At 46.3% G+C, this 20600-nt stretch overlaps 1 protein-coding gene across 5 annotated transcripts; it reads left to right on the top strand.

Moving 5' to 3' along the window:
* The first annotated feature begins 209 nt into the window (after positions 1-209).
* On the top strand, positions 210-20518 carry PRUNE1 (prune exopolyphosphatase 1). 5 transcript variants are annotated; one of them, XM_078072468.1, is made up of 8 exons: positions 210-288; positions 8845-8937; positions 9690-9892; positions 11260-11444; positions 12763-12921; positions 13799-13893; positions 16011-16169; positions 18608-20518. In XM_078072468.1, exons 2-8 carry the CDS (start codon positions 8899-8901, stop codon positions 19034-19036), a joined length of 1269 nt encoding a protein of 422 aa, XP_077928594.1. In that variant the 5' UTR covers positions 210-288; positions 8845-8898; the 3' UTR covers positions 19037-20518. The 5 variants fall into 5 exon arrangements, with proteins under 5 accessions (XP_077928594.1, XP_035978850.1, XP_077928592.1 ...); XM_036122957.2 differs by lacking the exon at positions 210-288 and adding an exon at positions 1194-1722; XM_078072466.1 differs by lacking the exon at positions 210-288 and adding an exon at positions 1744-1764.
* The last annotated feature ends 82 nt before the right edge of the window (positions 20519-20600 follow it).

Raw genomic sequence — 20600 nt, 5'->3', positions numbered from 1 at the left:
GCTCCAGGCCCTGACTACAAGCTGGTTTTCAAAGGAAGTTTGTGGTTTTTCTTTTTTCTTTCTCTCTCTTTTTTCCCATCGGGACAAAGAAAAATTAGTCAAGGACAAGCTCCCTGGAGGAGGAGGGGCTTGCCCAGCACTGGAGAATTTCCATCAGGGCTTTCTGACCTGGTCAGCAGCTTGGTGATCAGCAGTGAGAGAGAGAGAGAAACAAGGAGAGAAAAACAACAGACCCTTTCTCTTCCCTCCGCCTGCTGCTGGAAGGGACGGAGCGCTTGTGCCTCTCTGGTGAGAATAGGGAAGAGCAAGTGCCCTTGCTGATGGTGGGGAGGAGCAAGGCTGGACAGCAGCGGCTGGTTGGATTTGGGCTTTCTCAGTGGGTTTGGCAGGCCTTTGGTCTGAATCCACAGAAGCAGGGCCAATGAGCATGATATTTGCATATTTACTCATTTAAAGTTAAAAAAATCCTGCTGCTTTCCAAGCCCTTACGGTATCTTTGTGTGTGTGTGTGTGTGTGTCTAGAAATGGAACTGGTTGGGCAGAAGGTGTGGAAGACTCCCTAGGCTCTGGGAAGAGAGGCAGCAGGGAGAGAACTAGCTGAGCAAGCAGGAGATCCAATACCCCTGTGCTCCGGTCCTTGCTCCCAGCACAGGCCTCAGCTTCTCATGGGTCACCTCCTTTCAATTCTTGGGGGGGCCAGGAAGAGGGGGGAGCAGGAAAAGCTGGCAGTAAGAAATAAAGGGATGGATCAATAAAGGAGGAGGCATTTGATGGTGAGAGTACACTTATTTGCAGTACTCTGCATTACCGTGGGGCTGGAAGGCGGCAGTTAAGGGAGGTTGGAACCCAGCTCTACATTCTGAAGGGCCCTCCTAACTTGACTTACAGGGCTGCCGCAGGATGAAACTTCAAGCAACTCTGAAGGCTGAAAGGGCAGTTTGAACAATTAGGGAGGCCGGGCGCAAAAAACCCAGGTTACAACGGTCCAGAAAAAGGAAGAGTCATTTGCCGAGGCTGTAGACAAACAGGCTACTACTGAGTTGTAAAGGAAATAGCAGCAGGAATTGGCAAGAGACCGTAGGTATTAAGAAGAGGAGTCAAAAGATTATTTTAATGTTTTTATAACATGGACAGCAGAAAATTGGCGGCAACGGGTCAGTTTGGTAAAGGGGAGAATCCGAGAAAGGAAGACTTTTTGCTTTTGTAATTTAAGACGTCAACCCCAGATGCTCGGTGTAATATATGGAAAGATGCTATACTTAGCCTGACTCGAAAGGGAAAGTTTAGATGCCACAAACATAGGTTACTGTGACACATATACATTTCTCTGTCAAATGAGTAATCTCGGAAAATTCTCTTTCCCTCCATTCTTGGGGTCGTTTCGGAGCTCCTAGACTACGTTTCCCAGGACGCCCTGCGCCATGCCCCACTTCGCGCCTCTGGGAAGGGGGCCCCGTGAGTCTCTGGGCGCGGAGCTCCGCCTCCGCCGCTGGGGGCGGGGCGACGTCGGACTCCAGGAGCGCCGCATGACGCACTTCCTCCGGGGGTTGGGGCCGAATCGCTGTGTGGCGGGTTCGAGTCCCGCCTCCTGACTTTCGCCCCTAGCCCCTGAGTCCCGGGCGGGGCGCATTCTCCTGGTACCGTCTCCACGGACAGGGGCGGTGGCACACCTGGGACTTCACCATGGAGGACTACCTGCAGGGTTGTCGAGCCGCTCTGCAGGTAACGAATCCCGGTCTGTGATCGTAAGGAATGAAGCATGAGGTCCGGAAAGAACGAAGATGTGGGATCTGGGGAGCCCCGAAGGTGTGGGGAGGGAACACGGAATTGTGGGGAGGGGGCTTGGGATCGGATCAAGCTTGGGGCCGGGGGGAAGTGAGGAACGAGAACCTAGCTCTGGGGAATGCTGCTCCGTCTCCCGGGTTTTGGCTGCTGCCTTTGGGGTCTCCCCAAGAGCTGCGAGGAGGAATCGTGGATCTGGGACCTGCATCTGAGCCTCTGCTCACTGTCGCCTGTGTCAGTTCCGTCAAAAGGTGGAGCGGCTCTGCCGCCGCCTGTAGTGCCGCGCGAGGTGTATTTATCCTTTTCTCCCCGCCCCTCTTTCAGTTCACCACTCACCCGGCCTCCTTGGCCCATTGGCCTCCAGGTGAGCCCCGGAGGTACGAGAGAACCTGTGCCCACGGCCTTATTGCTTTAGAAGAGCTGTTTCTGTCTGGCGGGTGGAACTCATTCTAGATTAGAGAATCATGTTTTACTTTTTTTTTTTTTTTTTTAAGATTTTATTTATTTATTTGAGAGAAAGAGCATGAGAGGGGAGAGGGTCAGAGGGAGAAGCAGGCTTCCCGCTGAGCCAGGAGCCCGATGTGGGACTCGATCCCAGGACTCTGGGATTATGACCTGAGCCGAAGGCAGTCGCTTAACCGACTGAGCCACCCAGGCGCCCTAATCATGTTTTACTTTAAATCTGTTTTTAAGCTAAACATGCTCAATACTGTAGGCATATGTGTTATTGACCCAAAACTTGCATTCTTTGCCTCCAGTTTTCTTCTGTGGCCTTAACGCACATAAATTACGTAAGAATCCCCCGCCTGGAAGGGATAAGCCCAAAGTGTGTTTGGAATGAAAACTATAAGCTTGACTTATTTTTGGTACTTACTGTGGCTTATTTTTGGTACTCTGAGCTAGTTGGAATCTCCCAGCCATGCGGACTGGTCAGGCAGCATTTCATTTGGCTGCTATTCCCAGTTAGCAGAGAGGCTCTAGGAGGTCACCTGGCCCCCCCCACTTCAAGTTACACTGCCCATGTGGAGACCTAGACGGATGGTTGACTATGCTTTCCTTTCTAAGTGTCTTAAACTCTGCAAATTCCCCTGGCCGATAAATTCTGGTCTTTAACAAATCCTAAAAGTCACCTATTTACTTCTGTGGACTCGACTGCTGAAGCATAGGGGTGAAGGACAATTTTAATATTACCAATTGCACCAAATTTTTCCTTCTGAAATACAGATTTGGGGAAAGTTGATTTAATGCATAGGGCAATTTGGAACCATTTCGTTTGGTTACCTCTGATTTCCACCACTGGGAGCTCATTGGAGGACCAATGTAGAATCTTTGTGGCACTGTTCTGAGTGCTAAGCAGTGGAATTTTTCCCCCCATAATAACCCAAATGAGGGGTCTCCTTTCCACCATTTGGAAAAGAGCCCTTGGACCCGAAACCTCACCAAATAGCCTTTCGTGGCATGCATCTATCTTTCAGCATCTATGCTTTAGAGTCCCCCCAGGTTAACAGCATATCTCCTACAGCAGTATGAAGCTGAAAAATACTGGGTTTTTCTGGTATTGCTGGTATCCTGACCTTTTTTTGCCTGCATTCATCTCCTAAGGAGCAAGATCTAGATTTTTCTTTTTCTGAACTTGTGAAGGTGAGGTTGTGTCTTAGAGTTCTTCTTATCACACAGCCTAGCCAGGGCTGGGAGAAATGAGAAAACCGGACTCTAGGAATGTTAGTGGAGGAGCTGGTGGCAGGACATGCAGGTGGTGGCCCGCAGCTTAGATAGCTTTTAATTATAGAAGTGGTAAATGCACACAGTGAGAAAACCTAAGTACAAAGAAGATATGAAATGAAAAAGAACAAGATCTTTTCTTCTCCTCCTCATCCCATTCCCCAGAGGCCGCACTGTTGTTTCGTGTGTAAAGAAAGACATGATTTAGACAGAGATTCTGTTAAGTTTGAGTGTTTCCGTTAAGCTATGTTAACTTTTCGGGAAATGTGGATGCTTGACTTTTACACAGGATAGAGACAGCTTATAACCAGCCAACTCTCCTGTTGATACCAGATTTTTTTCTCTGGCATCTGATACCAGAGACATTGTCTGCAGCCTCTGCCACAACGATAGTAGGATGTTCCATTTAAAAGAAATCCTGTTTAGGGGCGCCTGGGTGGCTCAGTCATTAAGCGTCTGCCTTCGGCTCAGGTCATGATCCCAGGGTCCGGGGATCGAGCCCCGCATCAGGCTCCCTGCTCAGCAGGAAGCCTGCTTCTCCCTCTCCCACTCCCCCTGCTTGTGTTCCCTCTCTCACTGTGTCTCTGTCTGTCAAATAAATAAATAAAATCTTTAAAAAAAAAAAAAAAAAAGAAAGAAAGAAATCCTGTTTAACTAAATGTCCTATTCATGGTGACTCATCTTTCACTACTAGTGGGGAAGAACCTTTGCGTCAGGGTGGAGCCACGTTCAAGTGTAGGTATTCATCCAGCAGCCTTCAGATAATCCGCGTTGTCTGCACTGCTCATTGTGGAAGGCAGGAATCGGGAGTGGCTGGCTATCCTGAAGACACCATAGTCCTTTCGTCAGTATCGGTACCATTTTCTCTGCTGGGAGGGCTTCTCTATCTCTGGCTCCCTGTCTCCTTTTTTTCCTCCCTCATTAACTATTTTGTAGAGGAGGCACCAGACCATATTCAGCTTCAGAAGGCTGGTAGTTGCTTTTGCCAGCCCGAGAGCCCATCCTCACTCCCTGCATTGAGGTCACAAAGAGCATCAGGATCTAGTCATTGTGACTAGTGGGTTTGGGTGGTTTTTTTGTTTATTGGTTTCTCTGTTAGGAAGAAAAGTTTATATTTACTTGGGGCTCTCAGATTGTATTTCTTCCATTGGCAGCTCAGGTTTCCTCATGCTCTAAGTATAGCTGTATCTGTGCTCACCCCTTCCTCTGATGGTCAGAAAAGCAAGATTATTTGGCTTGTGCTCTCAGCTGGTGGAGGATGCGGTGGGGTGGGGGTTAAGAGTTACACGTTTTTCCTAAATGAAGAGAAGGGTGCCTTATAAGTCGGGCAGCCCAGGACAGTTTTAGTTTATTCGCACATAACCATTTATTGCATCCCTTTTCATTCTCAAAGTGTCCCTGTTTGAACAACAGAGTGTTTAGTCGCCAAAGTCATAAACTATGTTCAAGATTAAGATACATGCCCACGAAAAGATAGCGAGTTCCTTAAGGTAGGAGTTCCATATGAGTGCTGGCAGCTGGAGGTCTGGAGGAGGAGGATTGCTGTGGTCTGGGTGGAAAGGGAAGGTGACACAGAGACAGGGGCTTTAGGTGGCATGAATGGACCAGGAGGGACGGGTAGAGAAAGAAGATGGAAGGCAGCTCATCTTTCTAACCACCCAGTAGGCACTTACAGGCTATCTCATTTAATCCTCATAACAACTTCATGAAACTGGTTACAGTATTATCATTTTTAAAACCAAAAATGAAGCTTAGAGAGGCCCAAGTCCCACAACAAGTAAGAAGCAGAGCTGGGGGTGGGGGGTGCGCCTGGGTGGCTCCGACCGTTGGGCGTCATGATTCCCGGGGTCCTGGGATCGAGTCCCACATCGGGCTCCCTGCTCAGTGGGGAGCCTGCTTCTCCCTCTGCCTGCCGCTCCCCCTGCTTGTGCGCTCTCTCTCTCTCTATCAAATAAATAAAATCTTAAAAAAAAAAAAAAAGAAGAAGAAGGAAAAGGAGCAGCAGCAGAGCAGGGATTTAGCCTAGTCTGTGGTCTCTTCAAATGGCAGTTCTGCTGCTTTCTGACAGAGAAGAACAGAGTGCGAAGGTCAGAGCTGGGAATATGCACAGCACGTTTTGTGGGTGGTGCATAGACCGGACAGGCTGGGGTGGTGGTGGGCCCTGACAGGGAAAGGAAGGCCACCACAGCCTCTGCTCAGTCCTTTCCAAGATATGGCAAAAGTCCCAGAGGATTGCTTTTGTATTCATTCCTTATGGCTGCTCTCTTGGCTTGCCTGAGCAAGGGATTAGTTATTCACCTTCCTGTGGATTTCATTTCTCCTCAGAGTCACAGACTTAGTGGTATGTGGTCCCTTCTTTCTGCTTTTCTGCTTAGCCTTCTCCATGCTGGGGATCTGACCGGTTCTGATTCAGCTGAAGCAGCACTAATGTGAGTTTTGGAAAGTTTCTTTGGGGGCCCAGCACTAGGTCTGTCCTGCTTGCTCTGCCTTTTCTCCGTTCCGCATCCCTTTTTTCTCCAGAGTCAGAACCATATGGCCACGCGTGTTTATGATACGGTTCCCTTTCTAGGGAACATGGTGCCCGCCTTACTGCTTCAGTGAGCTCGTTATCTCTGCAGCCACTTACGTCGAGTGCTTTGTTGCCACTTTGGTCCACAGCCATCTGGGCAGTTCTTGGTATCCAGGAAACAGGGGGACTTTCTCTGGTACCCGGAGGAGGAATTCCAAGTTAGAGGAGTTACTGTAGGACTGAATTCTTGTATAATGTAGGAAAAGAGTTTAATATTGGAAAGAATCTCCGCTCTCCCCTACCGTTCAGTATGGGCAGGTCTGGGCTGCCACCCTTGTGAGGTAGGCTTAGAGAAACGGGTGCAGGGCAAACTTTCCCCAGAAGTCCTCTCTGCAAAACCTCGACAGGTAACCTCTGCCTTTTGTACTTCTCTGGGGGTTGGGAGTAGGAGATGCGGAAAAAGGTGGTTTAAAAACAGAAACCTGGGGCACGTGACAGGCTCAGTTGGAAGAGCATCTGACTCTTGATCTCTGGGTTGTGAGTTGGAGCCCCATGTTGGGTGTAGAGATTACTTAAATAAAACTTAAAAAAAAAAATCTATTTAGGGCAATTTATGGCACCAGATAGGGCAATTTATACCACTAGAAGTCTTATAAAATTGTACCTTTCTGGCTGTAGCTTCCTGGGGAAGGGAGGGGAGTGGGTAACAGCCAAAGAGGCAAGATGATTCTAGGTTCACCTAGATTCCCTTTCCTCCTATAGTTACATTACTTGATAACTGTTGATTGCTGTGTTTTGCTGCCCTGAACCCCTTTCCTACTTTTTGAAACTCTTGCATCTAGCAAATCTTTCCTGATTGAAGAAGTCAGATTGTTTGGATTTTCACCTGTCTGTAACCCAGTAGTTCTCAGCTGGTGGTGATTTTTGCCCCCACCCCCACCCCAGGAATATTTGGCAAATCTGGAGACATTTTTGATGTCATTCCTGAGGGTGCTACTGGCATCTAGTGGGTGGAATCCGGGGATGCTGCCAAACATCCTCCCTCGCACAGGACAGCCCCCACCCACAACAAAGAATGATCCAGTCCAAAATGCCAGTAGTACTGAAATTAGGAAACTCTGCTATAACTGGTATGTCTCATTTTATCTCTTATCTCTTCCTCTGTCAGAAGCAGGCTGAGATAGAAGTTCAAAAATAAACTGGTAAGAGAGAATTCTTGTGCCCTAAGCTGAGCCATGGACTTTATGGTCTCATTATATCTGGCAGAATGCTCATTCCTGGAATGAAATAATAATTCCTTTTTTTTTTTTTTAAGATTTTTGTTTATTTATTTGTCAGAGAGAGAGAGAGCACAAGCAGGGGGAGCGACAGGCAGAGGGAGAAACAGGCTCCCCGCTGAGCAAGGATCCCAATGCAGGGCTGGATCCCAGGACCCCAGGATCATGACCTGAGCCGAAGGCAGATGCTTAACCAACTGAGCCACCCAGGTGTCCCTACCTCAACCTTTCTGTGCTCAGTTTCCTCATCTTCAAAACAGAGATAACCAACTGAGCCACCTAGGCGTCCCTGAAATAATAATTCTTAAAGTACCTACCTCTTTGGTTGTTTTGAAGATTAAATGTTTTGAAGATTAAATGTAAAAATATTAGAGCAATGCACGGCACACTCAATAAAATAAATGTTTCCAACAAAGCAAAACCCTGCTTTGTCTCTGCTATTGTGGGCACTGTGGTTTTAATGTATTTTATTTAAGATTCTGACAGCTAGGGAGATGCAAGAGAACAAGGTTAGGAATAGCAGATATTCCTCCCTCCTCGGTTCTTATTAATAGCTGGATTTTTCAAGCTTTAAAAATAAAAGTTCCAGGGCTCCTGGCTGGCTCAGTCGGTGGAGCATGCAATTCGTGATCTCAGGCTCATGAGTTCGAGCCCCACACTTGGTGTAAAGATTACTTAAAAATAATAGTAAATAATAAATTATAAAAATAAAAGTTCCAGCAGCAGCAGCTGTTCTTGTTTTTGTTTTTTTTTTAAAGATTTTATTTATTTGACAGAGAAAGACACAGCGAGAGCAAGAACAAAAGCAGGGGGGAGTGGGAGAGGGAGAAGCAGGCTTCCCGCGGAGCAGGGAGCCTGATATGGGGCTCGATCCAGGACCTGGGATCATGACCTGAGCCAAAGGCAGACGCTTAATGCCTGAGCCACCCAGGCGCCCAACTGTTCTTGTTTTAATTTGAACCTGCTGGGGAAAGTGTCTGTGTCCTGGGTAGTGAGAGTGTTAGTTATATCTGCTTATCATTGAGGCTTCTCAGGGTTGGGGAGTTTTCATGGGCTGGATAACTGGACTAGATTTTATTTTTACCTTCATTTTCAAGAGCTCTTCACCTCTTATGATTTAGAAGTATAAGGATGCTTTTCCCTATTTTGAAAATGGCAGGGGTCAAAGACCAGAAAAACAAACTGGGGTTGATATGGCTTGAATACATCAGCTACCTCAACTGCTCTACCTTTGATTTCTCAAGTGCCCAAGGAAGCATAAGAAGTTAGAGATTTATTTACTGCTATTCTTTTTTAAGTTGATAATCAAGGAGATGGTGTAGTAGGAGAAAGGGCACTTTTCTACTTACTGGATATGTGTGGAATGCTTAAATTTAGCTAAACATGGTTGGCCTCCCAGCCATTTCCTCATCCATGAAATGAGGACCTGTAAGATTATCTGATCTACCTCCTCTGTGAAGACCGGTGAGAAGAGGTGTGTGAAGCCCTGCTCACATATAAGGTAAACGGAAATAGAAATGCTTCTGCTAGTGTCCCATTCTCCTTCCTCACCAGGAGTCCCGGCCGCTACACATCGTGCTGGGAAATGAAGCCTGTGACTTGGACTCCATGGTGTCAGCTCTTGCCCTGGCTTTTTACCTGGCAAAGGTGAGTACTTAGCAACAGAGTCCCTTAGAATGAAAAGATCTGGATGCAAGTCCCAGCTCTGCTACTTAACACTATTTAGTCTTGGGTCAGTTAAATTCCTTGACTTTGCTGAGTCTCAGGTCACCATCTCTAGAATCTGAAATGATACTATTTTGCAATGTTGCTGGGAGGATCAAATGAGTAGATGTATTTTGAAGAAATTGTAAATCATAAAGCGATATTCAAACTTATTGAGTTCTTCTGGGTACCAGTGGTCTCATGCCCAGGTCAGTTTTTGAGGACTGATAATCCCTTCTCTGCAGCATCTAGAACTAGGTCTTTTCTATGAGTTACCTTGTTGACCTTCATGTTATGCTAAGAAGGAGAGAGGGCAAGAGTTGTCCTTTTTTTTTTATTTTTTTATTTTTTTTTAAAGATTTTATTTATTTATTTGACAGAGAGAGACACAGCAGGAGAGGGAACACAAGCAGGGGGAGTGGGAGAGGGAGAAGCAGGCTTCCCGCCGAGCAGGGAGCCCAGTGAGGGGCTCGATCCCAGGACCTGGGATCATGACCTGAGCCGAAGGCAGACCCTTAACGCCTGAGCCACCCAGGCGCCCTGGTCCTTTTATTTTTTTATCAACTGGGTAATTGTGGCTCTGAGAAAGTCAGTGACTTACCCAAGATCACATCTCCTTTAGTCCCAATAATTTTGTTATTTTTCCTGTTTATTCCAAAACATTGCCATGTGTTCTTTTCACTTTCCTTATCCAGACGACAGAGGCTGAGGAAGTCTTTGTGCCAGTCTTAAATATAAATCGTTCTGAGCTACCTCTACGAGGTGACAATGTCTTCTTCCTTCAGAAGATTAACATTCCAGAGTCCCTCTTGATTTTCCGGGATGAGATTGACCTCCATGCCTTGCACCAGGCTGGCCAACTCACCCTTATCCTTGTTGACCATCATGTCTTACCCAAGTAAGTAGAAGGAAGTTAAGCCGATATTTATCATGTGCCATGTTGAGTTCTGATGATTAAGAAATAAAGAGAGGAAGAAAGAATTTCTGCTCTCGGGATCTCACAGGCTAATTGTAATTGCTGGGTCATATCAGATATAGAAAATCAACAGAAAATATTGTCAGTTCTCCAGTTATGCAAGTAACAAAAAGAAATAGAAACATGGAGAGGTGAAACTAAAGGAGAACTCAGAAATCATTTAAAGCTGCCTTTGGTATCACTATTTTGTGGCAGATTTATTGTAATAGAAGCTTTTGAATAATAGTTACTACTCTATTTTTAGTTTTTAAAAAGCAAAATTATTTCCTACATAAGGCAATATCTCATTAGTTGCATTGTGATGGGTGTTGGAGGTGTGTGATAACCGACACTCTAGAGGACAAGAGGTGCACGAAGGATGGGGTAGTTAAATATAGTCAAGGGGAGTAGAGGGTGTGAGGAAAGGTTTCCTAAGAGAGTTGACCCTTGATCTCACTCTTGAGTGTTTGCTCCTGGAGTGGGGAGCCAAGGTAGTTAGGAAAAGCATCCAGGCAGAGAAAGGAATTAATATAAGCAAAGGCAGACAGGCATGAAATAGCATGGTAAATTGGCAGAATTGGAATTTGTTTTGCATAGCTGGAGCATAAAATGTGACAGAGAAGTAGGACAGAGGAAGAGGTGAGACTAGGGAGGTCAGTGGGGGCCAGATTGTAGGCCCTGCCAAGGAGACAAGACTTGGTGTTAGGGTAGTGGGGAACTATTGGGAGTTATATTTATTCCAGATCCTAACAAAATCAAATGTGCATTTTTCAAATGATCATTCAGCAGCTTTGTGGAGGACAGCACAGGGGGGCCCCAAGATCAGGAGTCGGTCTTTGGTTAGGAAACTGTTGGAATAATCCAGATGAGAGATACTGAGGGCCTAGAATAAGGCAGTAGCAGAGCCATGGTGGTGGTGGGGGGCGTGTAGAAAAGATAGAAGCCGTGGAATCTGATGAACTGTGTGGAATTTGGGTATTAAGTGGATTGAGATGACAGGAGAGATTTAGATGTTGGATGCCAAGCATGTCAATCCGAAAGGCAACTCCCAAGGACATCAAATACTTGTAGATACTTGTAGCTGATACTTCACCAAATTCACTTATACACTATTTAAAGATGACTTCAGTTACAACATGTAAGAAAAACTTGAGAACAGGGAGGCAGAGGTAGAAGTGACCAAAGTTCTGAATGTTTGCCTAAGATGTGCATTTTCCTTCATGGGTGAGGTGGAGATTTGGTTAGAACCGGCTGGAGTGCCCCTACCCATCTTTCCTTCTCTTTGCCCTACCCCCTGCTTCCGCACACAGAGGTGACGCAGCCCTAGAAGAGGCGGTAGCCGAGGTGCTAGACCATCGGCCCATCGAGCAGAGGCACTGCCCTCCCTGCCCCGTGTCCGTGGAGCTGGTGGGGTCCTGCGCTACCCTGGTGACCGAGAGAATCCTGCAGGGGGCACCAGAGATCTTGGACAGGCAGACTGCAGCCCTTCTGCACGGTGAGGGTGGCTTTCTGGTCTTTCTGGTCGGGAGAGGGGAAAAGTCTCTTGTTTTTTTTTAAGTCTAGATCCTCATTCTTTTTTTTTTTTTTTTTTAAGATTTTATTTATTTATTTGTCAGAGAGAGCACAAGCAGGGGGGAGTGGGAGAGGGGGAAGCGATGTGAGACTTGATCCCAGGACCCCGGGATCATGACCTGAGCTGAAGGCAGATGCTTAACGACTGAGCCACCCAGTTTTCCCGAGAATGGAAAAGTCTAGACTTCCAGCTTGATCATACCCTCTCCAAGCTATCCCGTCCATTTCAAAGGCTGGGTCCTTTCAGGGGACAATTAGACATTAAAAGGCTGTGGTGAGGGGCGCCTGGGTGGCTCAGTCGGTTAAGCATCTGCCTTCGGCTCAGGTAGTGATCTCAGGGTCCTGGGATCAAGCCCCACGTTGGGCTCCCTGCTCAGCGACAGCCTGCTTCTCCCTCTGCCTGCCACTCTGCCTACTTGTGTTCTCTCTCTCTCTGTCAAATAAATAATTAAAATCTTTAAAAAAAAAAATGGCTGTGGTGAAAGCAGAAAGGAAGCACGGGACAACAGACCTAGAGGCTGCCTACTGCAGCATTGTATGATGGAAAGAGAACCAGCCACAGAAGCAGGGAACGGATTCTAATACCATTCCTGTCCAGGAGGTTGTTATGTGACCTTGCGCAAGTTTCTTCACCTTTCTTGTTCTCATTTTTTCCATTTGTAAAAAAAAAAAAAAGAGAGAGAGAGAGAGAGAATTGGATTAGACTATCTCTTCTGACTTCTAAGTTTCTTTTTTTTTTTTTTTTTTTTAAGATTTTATTTATTTGCGAGAGAGAGAATGAGAGACAGAGAGCATGAGAGGGAGGAGGGTCAGAGGGAGAAGCAGACTCCCTGCCGAGCAGGGAGCCCGATGTGGGACTCGATCCCAGGACTCCAGGATCATGACCTGAGCCGAAGGCAGTCGCTTAACCAACTGAGCCACCCAGGCGCCCATGACTTCTAAGTTTCTTTAATGGAATTTGGCCTACAGAAGGGAGGTCATCTCTCTCTAACTTGGTTTCAAGATCTCTGATGATTGGGGTGCTCAGGCACCCTTTCTGCCTTTTCCCCATTTTCCTGCCTACATTTTAATTTGGATTGGGGAAGTCTTACTCAAGACATAGTCCCAGTTTCTTGTTTTGTTTTCAGTGAGTTTGCCACACGGTCTTCTCTATTATGTCCATCTGGTTTGAGGGTTATGTGTGTGTTCTAGTGGTTGCGAATGGAAGGCCATAGGATTTGAGTTTTGTCTCGTCTCCACAGGAACAATCATCCTGGATTGTGTCAACATGGACCTGAAAGTTGGAAAGGCAACCCCAAAAGACAGCAAATATGTGGAGAAACTGGAGGCCCTCTTCCCAGATCTGCCCAAGAGGAATGACATCTTTGACTCTCTACAAAAGGCAAAGTTTGATATATCAGGTATGAAACAGTAAACTGACTTCTCTCCCTTCCACGTGAGAAAACAGATGGGCGAGACTTGTTCATCGTATTCTTTTTTTCTTTTTTTAGAGAGAGAGTAGAGAGTGCGCGGACTTGGGGGTGGGGGCACAGAGGGAGAGAAAAAAATCCTAAGCAGGCTCCACGTTCAGCATGGTCTCATGACCCTGAGATCAAGACCTAAGCTAGAATCAAGAGTCTGCTGCTTAACCAACTGAGCCACCTGGGTGCCCTGATTGTTCATTGTATTCTTGAACACCATTGAAACAATTTCAGAGCATGCATAATGATTTAAGCTTTATAGCAGAGAGAACCAAGGTAATATGTGAGTCTGATCATGAACTTATCAATCATTTACTGGATTGTTCTATCCTGGCTATTGGGTAGGAAGAGGAGGAATATATGAGTGTCAGGTTTCTGGTCTAATCAGAGAATATAGGTATATAAGTAAAATCTGCTGAAGGAATACTAAATTATCTGAGTGAGATCTAGATGATTGTTTAGGGAAGCAGGAGAAACATTGAGGGTGAATATACAAAGGACAAAGGAGGAGAACAAAAATAACTTCCATAATTTTTTACCCAGATACCACCTGTTGACATAAAAAAAAGGGAAGTACCACATGTACTTGTAGAAAGTTAAAACTATGCAGAAAGGGGAAACAGCAACTATTGTGACTCAGTTATTTAAAATAATTTTTTCTTATGTAGTTACATTCTTGGTTATCTCCCCTATTCATTGCCCCTCAAAGAGAGGCTGTGTTTTTCCTCATCCTTGACCCGTCTTGGTGTCCTCACCTTCCTGGTCTGGGGACCCTGGGCTCTCTTGTTTGACCCCTGGTCTCAAATCCATTGTCTAGGACTGACCACTGAGCAGATGCTGAGAAAGGATCAGAAGACCATCTCCAGACAAGACACCAAGGTGGCCATTAGTGCAATATATATGGATTTGGAGGTAAGAGCAAAGTGGAGGTGTGGGTGGGAGAGAAAGCCCTCAGTTACGTGCGTAACCTTGCTCCTCACTCCTGGCTCCCCTCCATAATATATCTTGTACCTGTGTACCTTCTGTCACGTCTGCTGGCACTCCCACAGTCCATGACCTCTCACCGCACTACTGTGATAGGCTGCATACTGGCTTCCCTACTTCTTTTGCACCCTACAAACCACTCTCCCCACAACGGCCAGAGTGATCTCTTTATAAGATGTAGGTCCGAAAAAAACAAACACAAAACAAAAAAGATGTAAGTCGATCACATCAGCTTTCTCCCTCTGCTGCCTTTTCATTGCATTCCTTTTTTTTTTAAGATTTTTATTTATTTGTTTGTTTGTTTATTTGACAGAGAGAGAGCACACAATCAGGGGGAGTGGCAGGCAGAGAGAGAGGGAGAAGCAGGCTCTCCGCTGAGCAGGGAGCCCGACACAGGGCTCCATCCCAGGACCCTGGAATCATGACCTGAGCTGAAGGCAGATGCTTAACTGACTGAGCCACCCAGGTGTCCCTCTTTGCATTCCTAATAGAATTTAAAGGCCCTGCTGTGGTTTACAGGGCCCTCCTTGATCTGGCCCTCGCCTCTCTCTCTCCGACCTCACCTCCTTCCAGCCCCACTCCTGCACTCACACTGCTGTAGCCACACTAATTTTCTTTCTGTTCATTGGAACCATTAAGCTCATTCACACCTCAGGGCCTTTGCACTGGCTTTTGCCTTTGCAGAGCTAGCTCTTATCACTCAGGTCTTAATTCAGATGTCTCCTCTTTTAAGAGGTTTTTCCTCACCACTGTAATTGACATAATATTCTCTGTGCTCAAAAATCTAACAGTTTTTGAATTTTGTTCATAGCACTTAATGGACTGATCTAATCAATTTCATGGTTTCCTTGCTTATTGTCCATATTCCTCTGGTAGTTTATCAGCTCCACCAGAGGTAGGACCCTGTTTCTTTTGTTTCTGCTGTATCTCTAGCACCTTTGCAGTACGTGGCAATTGTGGGTACTCAGTAAATTTTGTTGACTGGGTGACTGAATATAACTTTGACAATGGTATTTCACTACCTGGTTCCATGTCATATTGATTTACATCATTTGACAACCTGATCTGAACACATTCCCTCATAGTCTGTACAGCTTTCTACTAAATACTAAGTAATTTCAAGGAAACAAAAGAGCCCGGTCTTTCCCCTTGCTGCCTCGTTTGAGAAACAAACATAAGAACAGAGAAGGCTTGCCAAGTAGCATACATTGACACAGTACAAATCGACACATTAGAAATGCCAGGGATAGAGCAAAGCCCTGATCTGAAATAGCTGGCAGTATCATCCAGTAGAAAAAATACTACCTGAGACTGTGGAGAAGATGAGTTTGGCAAAGAACGAAGGGCCAAGGGTGCAGGCATCCCGTGTCTGTTGTTACTGGTATGCCCCATTGTTCTGTTTTAGAATAAAAATAGCTCCGCGGCAAAGGCCTTGCTTGTTTGATGGCAAGAACAGGAGAGCCTTGTATGTGCCCGGCATGTTCCTTACATGATCACACTTTAAGTTTTAAAACAATCACTTTTGGGGCACCTGGGTGGCTCAGTCGTTGAGAGTCTGCCTTCGGCTCAGGTCATGATCCCGGGGTCCTGGGATTGAGCCCCACATCACGCTCTCTGCTCCACAGGAAGCCTGCTTCTCCCTCTCCCACTCTCCCTGCTTGTGTTCCTGCTCTCGCTCTCTCTCTGTCAAATAAATAAAATCTTAAAAAAAAAAAAATCACTTTTGATAAAGGTTCTAGCCTCATTTTACAAATGAAAAAACTCAAGTCCGAGGAGCTTACTATACAACTCCCTGATTATATAGCTAATAGGTCATAGAGCTGATTTTCAAACCAGTTCTGTCTGAATCTAAAACCTATATTCTCCCCATTCTACCTGCTGCTTCCCAGCACATAAATAGCACAGAGTCAATATGAGATACTGTTCTTATGGAGTATAAGCCCCAGGTTAACATGGAAAGAAACCCTTCGTGAGCATGTTTTGTCGCTGGTGACAAAGAGGGTCCGGCTGAAGCTCTTATCACTGCCCTGTTTCTTCTCTTTCAGGCCTTTCTGCAGAGGTCTGGCCTCATTGCAGATCTCCATGCTTTCTGCCAGTCTCACAACTGTGATGTCCTGGTCACCATGACTATCTTTTTCAACACTCACAATGAGCCAGTGCGGCAGCTGGCTATTTTCTGTCCCCATGCAGCACTCCGAATGACGGTGAGTCTGTCCCTTCTGCAGCCTGAAGTCCCTACGGAGCTCTGCTTGTACGCACCACCCTGTGCTGTACAGACCTGTCCTTGGGGAGCGCCGGTGACTCAGTCTGTTGAGTATATTGTCTGACTCTTGATTTCTGCTCAGGTCATGATCTTATGGGTTGTGGGTTGGAGCCCCACATCGGGCTCAGTGGGGGTCTGCTCAAGATTCCCCCCCTCTGCCCACCCCCTTGCGTGGGCACACACTTGCATGCATGTGTGCACGAGCTCTCTCTTTCTCAAATAAATAAATCTTTAAAAAAAAAAAAGACCTGTCCTTGGTTCTTGTATTTTTTTTTTTAAAGATTTTATTTATTCATTTGAGGGAGAGACAGAGAGACCACAAGCAGGGGGAGAGGCAGAAGAAGAGGGAGAAGCAGACTCCCTGCTGAGCAGGGAGCGCAACATGGGACTCGATCCCAGGACCTGGAGATCAGGACCCGAGCCAAATGCAGACGCTCAACCATCTGAGCCACCCAGGCACCCCTTGGTTCTTGTATTTACACAGACGCCCCTGACGTATTTCCCGAATCTTCCCTCCTCGCTTTTCCCCATTCTCTCTACATGTGAATATCCTTAATCATACTGTTGTTGAGAAAGAAAGATTCCAAAGACAATTAGAGACACAGTTCCTGTTTGAAGGAACTTGAAATCAGATTAAAAAGCAGTGTTATAAATCTGGAGTTAAAACTCAATTCTTGGTCTAATCATTAATTCCTCATCCCTGAAAACCAGTTCCTTTCTTTTTACCCTATTGCCTTGAAAATGGGAAACACCAGAGATGCCTTTTCTACTACTTAACCATGCAGGGATGAATTACTCTATCTACTGCTAACTCTGTAGAGAAGAAATCCAAGAGCAGGTTTGTTTTCTTTCCTGATCTGTTTGGCCACTTTTCCCACTACTTCCCCTTTCTTTTCCTCTGTTGGTTACTGATTAGCCCAGGGAAGAATTTAAGAGTGGGCTTAAGACAGTCCAGGAATGTTTGGGATTTCTTGGGCAGTGTGAGGACTACCAAAGACTGGTCTGCATACAGTCAGATAATCTTTTGCTTCCAGAGAAGGTTATGTCACCCTTTCCTTTTCTGGAAGTAAATGTAATTTCATTTAGTGGAAGGTAGTTTGGCACTGTGGAAGGAACTACAGTTTTATTTATTTATTTGACACAGAGAGAGAGAGCGCACAACCAGGGGGAGTGGCAGGCAGATGGAGAGGGAGAAGGAGACTCCCTGCTGAAAGGGAGCCCAATTCTGGGCTTGATCCCAGGGTCCCGGGATCATGACCTGAGCTGAAGGCAGATGCTTAACCAACTGAGCCACCCAGGTGCCCCAAGAACTACAGTTTTAAAAGGCAGAAGGACATGTTTTCTCTCCCAGATTTGCCACTTACCTGCTCCTTGAGCTCAGGCAAGTCAATTGACTTCTGAGTCTGTATATGGCATAATATCACCACTGATTAGTCTGATGTGATCATTAAACACAAGATTGTATGTAAAGCACATTGCGGGGCACAGAGTAAGCAGGCAGCAAACAGTGGCTCTTACTAGTCATGTCATGAAGGCAAGGGTGCTTTGGCCATAGGAAGTGCCTCTCCCACCTTCTGAAATGTCCCTGCCTTCTCCCCACCACACCCCCTTTGTGCTGTCCTCTGAAGCTGTGCAGATACCTGAAGGTTCCCCACTGCACCCCTCTTCTCACAGTGTGCCCTCCCTTCTCCTCTCCCTCCTATGGTAGAAATTATATAAAAGAGTGATTTAGAACACTGGCTTTAGTGGTGGACCTGGGTTCAAGTGTCAGCTTTGCTTCGCTCAAACTATGACCTCAGGCAATTACTTAATCCATCTGAGCTTCTGTCTCCCTACCTGTAAATGAGGGTAATACCCGTACCCATCTTATAAGGTAGTGGTAACGATTCAATGAGATGATATTTGTAAATGGTCAGACTCGGCACTGTGCCTGGAATACCTTCCACCCCCACTTTGATCTGCTCATTCTTTCTGCCTCTGTCTTGCCCCTGACTTCAATCTAGATGCTTGTCCCATTGTAACTAAGGATGGAGATCAAGTTTTTAAGCACTTGAAACAACGCTAGGTCAGGAGCTGGGGGTCCTGGGTTGTGGTTCAGCCTCTCCCATCATCTACGGGATTTTGCTCTCAGATACTTAAGCTCTTCAGGCTTGGGTTTACTTATCAATAAAACGAAATATATGATCTCAAATGTTTCTTCTGTTTCCAAATACTATGTGTATTAGCTAATGTGCCTTTTTCTGAAGCAATAATATTGAACTCTGGATGATTTAATTTAAAAAAAAAATGTTTCTCTGTAAGAGAAGTCTCTATCTTAGAAACCGCAGCTGTTTGCTTCCCCACCTCATGTACCATCTCCCCATCTTGTCTCCTCTTTAGATCTGTGGAGTGCTGGAACACTCCCACTCTCCATCCCTGAAGCTAACCCCTGCCCCAAGCACCCACCCTCACCTCCAAGCCTATCTTCAGGGCAACACCCAGGTCTCTCGGAAGAAACTTCTGCCTCTGCTCCAGGAGGCCCTGTCAGCGTATTTTGACTCCATGAAGATCCCTTCAGGGCAGCGTGAGACAGAGGGTGTGTGCAGGGAGCAGGCAGACAAGGAATTGGACAGGGCAGGTAACTCCCTGGTTCCTGGACTGAGTCAAGATGAGGAGGAGCCCCCACTGCCCCCCACGCCCATGAACAGCTTGGTGGATGAGTGCCCTCTGGATCAGGGGCTGCCTAAACTCTCAGCCGAGGTCATCTTTGAGAAGTGCAGTCAGATCTCGCAGTCACAGTCGACTGCTGCCTCCCTGTCTAAAAAGTGACTGCTGGGAGGGGACACGATGGTGAGAGAGGTTGCTTGAACCACTTCAAATGCATGTTTTGAGATGTGTCGGCGGTTCCGTCTTCATGGCTCCGGGATCTGGTGTACTGTGTTCATGAACCGGGGAGAAGAAAGAAGTGAAAGAAAAGAGCTGCTCTGGGGATGGCTTCCTGCCTTTTCTGCAGATCTCTACCCATCAGACAAATCGTATTATTTAATTTAAATCTTCGAATCTGCGCTGATTCTCCTGTATTTCCCTGGCCAGGGGCACAGTATGATACCTGCACAGTTCCAGCAGAGCGGCACAAGAAGGTGTACCCTCAGTAAGGCTCTGTGACAGAACCAGTATCTCTCATGGAACCAAACATCCATTGTCTCCGTGTATTCATTTATCCTCTTCTTCATTCAGCTAGATAGAAAATAGAGTGTGCTTTGCAAACTCCTATTCCGTTTTCATCCTTCAGCAGAATCCAGCTCCATGATTCCTCTTTCTGTCCCCAGTTAGGTGACGGTAGCCGAGGCTAAGGTAGCTACATTTGTATTCTGAGCTGATTATGACTCTTTTAAGATCAGTGGGGAGCAGCTAAAAGACCATTATCTTCCATCCTGGTCAACCGGCCTGGCTCTCAGTTTCTTTGGATCCCTCGGTCCCAGAGCCACAGGGACCCCAGAAAGACCCAGAAGACCCCTGGTGCTTGAGAGTTTGGGCGACACCCAGGAAAGCCTTAAGACCACATAGGTACTCTTCCCAAAAGACAGAAGAACTGCAGTGAGAGCCCGGCTCTGGGCCCTGCCTTAGCGGCCCGGCAATTTCTCTTCCATCCTGTTCTCTTCTTGCTCACGTTGAAAGAAAGTATGGAGTTCTAATACCAACTGCCGTGAACTGTGGGTCTCTTGGTAAGACACTTCATTTCTCTAGGCTTCATTCGCCCCGTCTGTAAAACTAAGGATCTGGACTGGATGTTCTCTGGTATTCTGTGATCTGCCTCTTGGTGCCATTGCTTCTCTCCCTGCTTCTCTGTATTGGTTTGTTTGTTTCTGTTCTCCCTGGGAATGCTCAGGGTGGCTGAACTGTGTGTATTTATATGTGATTGTACCAAGGGACTCAGCCTCACGTAGCATGTACGGCGGTATGATTCATACCATAGTGACCCAGCAGAGAACTCCCCCATCGACTTGTTCTGCATGTGTAGAGTCTCCCTTTTCCCTTCAGACCAACCTGTTCCCCTTTTTCCTGCCCCACAGCCCAGCTTCATGTAAGTTGCCCGCGGTTCCACTGAATGGGGGGGTGCGTGAAACAGTTTTGGCATGATGTCTTCAGTATGAGGGGGATGGTGTGACTTCACTTTGAGGGGATGATGTCTGTAGCCATTGGAAGGTAAAAATAGTGGTGTGATTATTGAACCAAAGGAATTTATGTTTTGTAACTTGGGTACTTTATTTTGCATTTTGTTAAAGTATTAAATACATTTTTTTTCCTGTTTGGGGCCTTATTGTCTCTTCTTACCTCTGATAATGGTTTCAGCCTCCTCAAGATTCATCTCCCTTCTTCCTGCTGTATGGAA

This window comes from Halichoerus grypus, chromosome 5 (genome assembly GCF_964656455.1).
Source record: "Halichoerus grypus chromosome 5, mHalGry1.hap1.1, whole genome shotgun sequence".
Lineage (NCBI taxonomy): Eukaryota > Metazoa > Chordata > Mammalia > Carnivora > Phocidae > Halichoerus > Halichoerus grypus.
Note: the sequence above shows the minus strand (reverse complement) of the source record. Positions and strands in the feature narration are given on the sequence as shown.

Excerpts from the sequence above, each read along its gene's own strand:
- PRUNE1 (XM_036122957.2), top strand. The coding sequence starts at position 1,684 with ATGGAGGACTACCTGCAGGGTTGTCGAGCCGCTCTGCAG. Across the intron at positions 9,893-11,259 it reads GACCATCATGTCTTACCCAA|AGGTGACGCAGCCCTAGAAG; the intron begins GTAAGTAGAAGG and ends TTCCGCACACAG. Across the intron at positions 13,894-16,010 it reads CAATATATATGGATTTGGAG|GCCTTTCTGCAGAGGTCTGG; the intron begins GTAAGAGCAAAG and ends CTTCTCTTTCAG.